The sequence below is a fragment of the Mus pahari genome, chromosome 9, assembly GCF_900095145.1.
Source record: "Mus pahari chromosome 9, PAHARI_EIJ_v1.1, whole genome shotgun sequence".
NCBI classification, from domain to species: Eukaryota; Metazoa; Chordata; class Mammalia; order Rodentia; family Muridae; genus Mus; species Mus pahari.
In genome coordinates, this window is record NC_034598.1 from 59,159,868 (window position 1) to 59,167,115 (window position 7,248).

Sequence of the window (7,248 nt, forward strand, 5' to 3'; positions counted from 1 at the left end):
CCAAAAAAACAAAAAAAATAACCCAAACAAACTAAAAATGGTGCTCTTGCTGGATTTGGTGGTACATGCCTCTGGAGGCTGATCTTCTGAGTTCATGGACATCCTGGTCTGCATAGTGCATTCCAGTCTTAGCCATGGTTACACAGAAATTCTGTCACAAGAAAAAAGAAAGGATTTGGCATGTTTATGTTTGTGAATATGAACAAGCTATTTATCTCCTTTGCATTTTATGAAAATGGTGACTTAGGTAAGAGTTAAGTGTTTGATAAAAACCTACATGTTGGTATTAGTACCTACTGTAGGATGGTAGGTTGACGGGCAGTAACTATACTTAGACTTGCAAAAAATAAAAAATCATTTTCTCTTACTGTTTGTTTTCCTTTAAACATTAAATTCATACAATAAGACCCGAATGTTTTAATACTAATAAGAGGAAATGTCTTGCAGTGGACAACAGATGAGGATCTAACTGAGGCCGTTCATTCTTTGGGAGTAAATGACATTTTGGAGATAAAATTTTTTGAAAATAGGGCAAATGGACAATCAAAAGGGTAAGAATTTAATTTTTTTCCTAATGTAATCTGATAGTGATTACAATTTACAAATTAGTTTTCCTCAAGTTTAATGGTGATGACACACATATAGAACACATGAACACATTAGCACTGACAATGGCTTAGGTGTAGATACTTGCTGCTCAAACCTGACAACTTAGTTCCTAGGAACCCACATGAACTCACTAGAAGGAAGACCTTAGGCGGACGTTCATACTTGAATTTCCTATCCCTTGTTTTCTAAAGATACAGAAGCTGCTTGGGATGGGGCGGTGGACAGACCTGTTGCCTGACTATACTGAGTACACGCCTAAGATTGAAATAACGATGCTAGGAAGCATTGTTTTGTTGTGATTTAAGAGTTAGGGAAGAGCCCAGGCAGTGGTGGCACAAACTTTTAATCCCAGCACTTGGGAAGCAGAGGCAGGCGGGAGGCCAGCCTGATCTAAAGAGCGAGTTCCAAGACAGCCAGGGTTACACAGAGAAACCCTGTCTCAACACCCCACCCCTACCCCAGACCCTCTAGGCTAAAAGGTAGAGAAGATCTGGGCATACAGCTTGGTGCTAGAGCCACTTGCCTGACCTGTGAGTTTGATCCCAGTACCATAAGAATGAAAATGGTGATTAACTGAAGAATAGTGTAGCCTTGCTCACTTAATAAGCAAATCACACACATGGAATAAGATTATTATGTGAGCATTATGTAATGCAAGTATCTATTAGTAAGAAAATGAATCGCCACACTTTCACCATTTATAGATAATCATAGTGAATATGCTTCTGTGCTTTCCCCTAAAAGATAGTATAATTCATATTTTTGTCATGTTTGATTGGAAAGAGCAGAAGAAATGTTTAGTGATAAATACATCTTTTCTTACTTTTGTGTATTATGGTTGTTTCCACTTGTGCCTCTTAGAAATAATATATAGTAAACACATAGTTGGATCTGTTTACATTTATTATGTATATATGAGTACAATACAGTACTTAAAAATCATATTTTCAAAGTTAAGCAACCATTGTAACTCTCTAATTTCAGAAGATTTCATCACCCTAACACCATCACCACCTAAGAAACCCTGTGTCTGTCAGCACCAGTCTCCAATCTCCCTTGTACCCTTTGCCCACAAGCATTCATGTACCGTCTACCTCAGAATTTGCCTATTCTGGGTATTATATACAATATACTGGGTGTTTTATAAGTATAGTAATATTAATGTCCTGTGTGTCTGACTTCTTTCACCTAGTGTAATGTTTTCAAGGTTCCTCCATGTGACAGCGTCAGCATTCCTTTTTACACCTGAGTGGTAATCCCATATGATGGGGTAACACTTAAAGAGGAACCCAGGACTCATCCATCTGCTGGTGAATGTTTGGGTGGCTTCTACTTATAGCTATTAAGGTGGTCATTCCTAAGAATATAGTGTACTGTTTTGTGTGAACATAACGTTTTGCTTGTTTTGGGCATATACCTAGGAGTGGAGTTAGTATGTTATATGGTAAGTCTGTTTAACTTTCGAGAAGCTGCCAGATTGTTTGTACAGTCAACCATGTAGGTGGGTTGTAGTTTCTCATTCTCTTCACCGGCATTGAATAGTTGTCATTTTGATTATAGTGGGAAATTGCATCTCTTTATGATTTTTTTGATTTGTACCTTGGTAGGTAATGATGCTGAGCATAGTTCATTATTTTATATGTATGGGGGTGTTTGGATACACACACACACACACACACACACACACACACACACTCCCACACACAACTACGTACATATATAACACACACATACACGCACACACACATTCTGTGTATGCCTAATACCCATGCAGAACAGAAGAGAGGATTGGATCCCTTGAAACTGGAGTTAATAGCCACCATGTGGGTACTGGGAATTGAATTTAAGTTCTGGAAGAATAGTCAGTGCTGTTAACCACTGAGCCATCTCTCCAGCCCCTGAATATCTTTTTGTGGCAATAAAAAGTGACAACAACCCAAGTGCCTATTATATGATGGGTGGATTTAAAGCAAAAACAAAACTGATATCTATATTGGTACATTACTCAGTCATTAAAAGAATGAATGGGTGATACATGCTATAACATGACTAGACCTTTTGCTCAGTAAAGCTGGTTATAAAGAATTTCTTACTCCATTATATTTGACATTCCAAATGTGGCATATCATAGAGACAAAATAGATTTTTGATAACCTGTGATTAAGGAACAAGAGTGAATAGGAATAGTGGTAGAGGCTATGGATTTTCTTTTGGTAATGATGACTGTTATAACATGAACCATCATGATGTTTGTAAAACACATGAATATACTTTAAAAAATTATTGGATTGTACATTGAGTGAATTCTGTAGTATATCATAAAAAACAGTGTAAGTTTGTGTAGCCTTAAATAGTTTTTTGTTTTTTTCTGATAAGAGTAAATTAAGGGGCTGCAGAGATGGCTCAGGTTGAGAGCACACTGGCTCTTCTTCCAGAGGTCCTGAGTTCAATTTCCAGAAATCACATGGTGGCTCACAACCATCTGTAATAAGATCTGGCGCCCTCTTCTGGCATGCAGGCATACATGCAGGCTGAACACTGTGTACATAATAAATAAATCTTTTTTAAAAAGACTAAGACCTTTTCTCTTTTTAATCAACAGCAACGTTCTCAGTTCTTCCTTGCTTTTTATTCTTACCCCCTTAACATCTTTTAGATTTGCCCTTGTTGGTGTTGGATCTGAAGCATCTTCCAAAAAGTTAATGGATCTTTTGCCTAAAAGAGAACTTCATGGTCAGAATCCTGTTGTAACTCCATGCAATAAACAGTTCCTGAGTCAATTTGAAATGCAATCCAGGAAAAGTAAGCGAATCTCTCAGCAGCCTTTTTAAAAATGTATTTAAGCAGTGTTGCTGTCATTTATTAAATATTATACTTAGGAAGTCATGTTACTATTTAGTTTTTCCTGAACTTGATTTAATCATTGGTTATGACTATGGGCTAATACTGGAAGCCCACTCCCATTCCAGTTTTTTCTAGATAGACCAATCAGTATGCAGCGGTGTGACAGCTCTGTGGTGCTGGCATTCTTGTCTTGCCACTCTCATCTTGGAGAACAGAAGCTGCATTCTAACCCTTAGAGGTGGAGCCTCTCTATGCACTACCCGCTCTGATGGGGAGAGGCTAATGAATAGTAACTACTGGGTTTCCTGCTTGCTCCAAAGACCTTTTACTACTTGGTAGAATAATTATAGAAGGAAGGGCTTGTTATTAATAGAAATTCAAGTGGCTTCAGTTTTTTTTTTTGGCATTTAAGATTTAACTGAAAAATTTATTACACGACATAAAATAATCTCTTACTGAAGTGAAGATTTCTGTTGACAGTTTTCTGTTTTGTCTATTGTAGAGTACTGGTATTTTAAAAGCGACTTGTTTATTTCTCGGTAGAAATCCATTTAAACTTGACTATTTTAAGACTAAGAGAGTATTTAAATAAATGTGAATGATTTCCTTGCCAAGTACTTTACATAGGTCCGAGGCATCCATAAATCGATGACAAATAGTATAAATGAACTTAGAAATAATTTCTAACAACAGTGGTTACAATTCACAAAACTTTTAATAAGTGCTACTTATGAGTATTTGGATGTTTGCAGCTACACAATCAGGACAAATGTCTGGGGAAGGTAAAGCTGGTCCTCCAGGAGGCAGTTCACGTGCAGCATTTCCACAAGGTGGTAGAGGACGGGGCCGTTTTCCAGGGGCTGTTCCTGGTGGGGACAGATTTCCTGGGCCAGCAGGACCAGGAGGGCCACCTCCACCTTTCCCAGGTAAAACTTTTTAAAGTTTATTGTAGAGAAAAACATGTCTGCCTAATACCTTTTTCCTTTCTCTCTTTTTCAAGTAATGCATTATTAATGTGACTCACTCTCCTTGTTATGCTATTTTTGGAACCCAGGAAATTTGATCAAGCATCTTGTTAAAGGAACTCGGCCTTTGTTCCTGGAAACTAGGATTCCATGGCATATGGGGCACAGCATAGAGGAAATACCCATTTTTGGCCTAAAAGGTCTTTATTTTTCTCCAAACTTGCTTGACTTTATATATAGAATATTTACATCCGTCTTATTTTCTTACCTCTTAAAAAATCCTTTCAAGACCATTTTCCCTGTTTCACTTTCTAGCTTGGCATCAGAGTAGACTGTAAGGTGGGTGAGAAGTGTGTATGCTGAAAGATGGAAACTCTAAGTGTTAAAGTCTTAACAGGATTTTTGTTTTAGTGATTTTCCTTAATCATAATTTACACTAGTTAAATTTGTAAGGATATTCTTTATCTTTGTAGTTATTAGAGCATTACCCTATGGGTTTCATTCAAAGAGCGAGTCATGGTTTATAAGTTCTGTTTTAGAAATATATTCTTTACATGTAATAGTTAAATATCTTTATTGAAGTGATTTTTTTTTTTTCCTTTTCTCTATTTTATAGCTGGACAAACTCCACCACGTCCACCTTTAGGCCCTCCTGGCCCACCTGGTCCACCAGGTCCTCCACCTCCTGGTCAGGTTCTGCCACCTCCTCTAGCAGGACCTCCTAACCGAGGAGACCGCCCTCCACCACCAGTTCTTTTTCCTGGACAACCTTTTGGGCAGCCTCCGCTGGGTCCACTTCCTCCTGGGCCTCCACCTCCAGTTCCAGGCTATGGCCCCCCTCCAGGTCCACCGCCTCCACAGCAGGGACCACCTCCACCTCCAGGCCCCTTTCCACCTCGACCACCAGGTCCACTAGGGCCTCCCCTTACACTTGCTCCTCCTCCACATCTTCCGGGACCACCTCCAGGTGCCCCACCACCAGCTCCACATGTGAATCCTGCTTTTTTTCCTCCACCAACTAATAGTGGCATGCCAACATCAGATAGTCGAGGTCCACCACCGACAGACCCATATGGCCGACCTCCCCCATATGATAGGGGTGACTATGGTCCCCCTGGGAGGTAAGTTAAACATGTCATACTGAAACTCTTTAGTCAGTAAAAGATAAAGTAATACGAAGCCTTTTGTAGTTTGGAAATGTAGTTTCTGTCCTGTTAAAGATCAGATTTCTAAACTGTAACAGATTTCAGCCAGAAGACAGTGAAGAAGGGAATTTGATCTGTAAGGGAAAATAGCATTCTCTAATCTGGAAAACTATCATCTCTAAAGCAAATGCCAGAAGCTGCTATGTGGAGTTGTTTACATTGTTATTAAATTGAGAATGTTTAAGTAACAGTTCACCATTACTCTGTCTTTTGTAGGGAGATGGATGCTGCAAGAACACCTCTGAGTGAGGCTGAGTTTGAAGAAATCATGAATAGAAATCGGGCAATCTCAAGCAGTGCTATTTCAAGAGCTGTGTCTGATGCTAGTGCTGGTTTGTATATTTGTTTCTTCAGTCTTGAGTCACACTAAATCCAGGGGCTGGAGAAATGACTTAGCTGTTTAGAACTGGCTGCTCTTCCAGAGGACCCTGGTTTGACTAGTAACCATCTGTTCATTACAGTTCCTGGGGATCCAAGGCCTTCTCTGGCTTCTGCAGCATCGGCCATGCTTATCATGGAAAGACAGACACACACGTAGTCAAGCACCCGTACACGTAAAATCTAAAATTAGAACAAAATGCAGAGCTTAAGTGCAGTTTATAAAGACAGTTTTCTTAACTCTGTATAATCTGTATAATTAGTCCCAAGTCCTTTTCTGTCACTTAGTTTTTGTTTTTGTTTTTGTTTTTTTCGAGACAGGGTTTCTCTGTGTTGCCCTGACTGTCCTAGAACTCACTTTGTAGACCAGGCTGGCCTCTTAACTCAGAAATCCACCTGCCTCTGCCTCCCAAGTGCTGGGATTAAAGGCGTGCACCACCACTGCCCGGCCTGTCACTTAGTTTTAAAGTAATAAAGGAGATACATGTCAGTGTAGTGGGAAGACCACCAATTTTACATTGCTAGATTTAGGTTTCAATGCTTATTGGGGGTGGAGAGGTGGCTCTGGTTAAGCACACTAGACCCAGTATCCTCTGCTTTCCTCAGTGGGTGCCAGGCACACTCATGGTGCACACACATACATGAAGGTGAAATAGCCATATACATAAAGTTAAAAATTAATTCCAACTGGGAATCGAGAATTAGCTTAAGAGTTACACTGGCTGCTCCTCCTTAGGATCAAGGATTGATTCCCAGCATCCATATGGTGGGTCACAAGCTTTGATAACTTCAGTTCCAGGGGATCTGACATCCTCTTTGGCCTCAGTGGGCACTACTCTTTCTTTGGATACAAAGACATACATAGGCAAAACACTTGTGCACATGAAAAAGATAGAAATATTAGCTATGGTATAGCTTATTTATTCTCATATTTGCAATATAGTAGCTGTCTCTCTACATGACAAAGCAATTAATTGCATTACCTTCGTGAAAATGAGAGTCTTTTCCAAATTCCAGAACACTCAACAAGTCATTGTCTGTGGTTATCGTAAAAGACAGTTTTCAGGTCAGGCTGAGGTGACACATACCATCAATCCCAGCACAGGATTCCAAAGGCTTCAAATTTCTGAGTATGAGGCCAGACTGGTGAGTAGAGAGAGTTCTAGGACAGCTAGAACTATCTCAAAAGATAATTTGGAAACAAAAGCTTGGTTGAGGGCTGGTGAGATGGCTCAGTGGGTAAGAGC

The 7,248-nt window shown here is 39.7% G+C and overlaps 1 protein-coding gene across 1 annotated transcript in view; it reads left to right on the forward strand.

Annotated features, from left to right (window-relative positions):
* Cpsf6 (cleavage and polyadenylation specific factor 6) overlaps positions 1–7,248 on the forward strand; it is a 33,706-nt gene that overhangs the window by 11,469 nt on the left and 14,989 nt on the right. Inside the window, exons 3-7 of the mRNA XM_029542027.1 lie at positions 448–551; positions 3,266–3,411; positions 4,206–4,379; positions 5,035–5,539; positions 5,840–5,976. Coding sequence (XP_029397887.1) covers positions 448–551; positions 3,266–3,411; positions 4,206–4,379; positions 5,035–5,539; positions 5,840–5,976 — 1,066 coding nt within the window. The remainder of the gene's footprint in view (positions 1–447; positions 552–3,265; positions 3,412–4,205; positions 4,380–5,034; positions 5,540–5,839; positions 5,977–7,248) is intronic.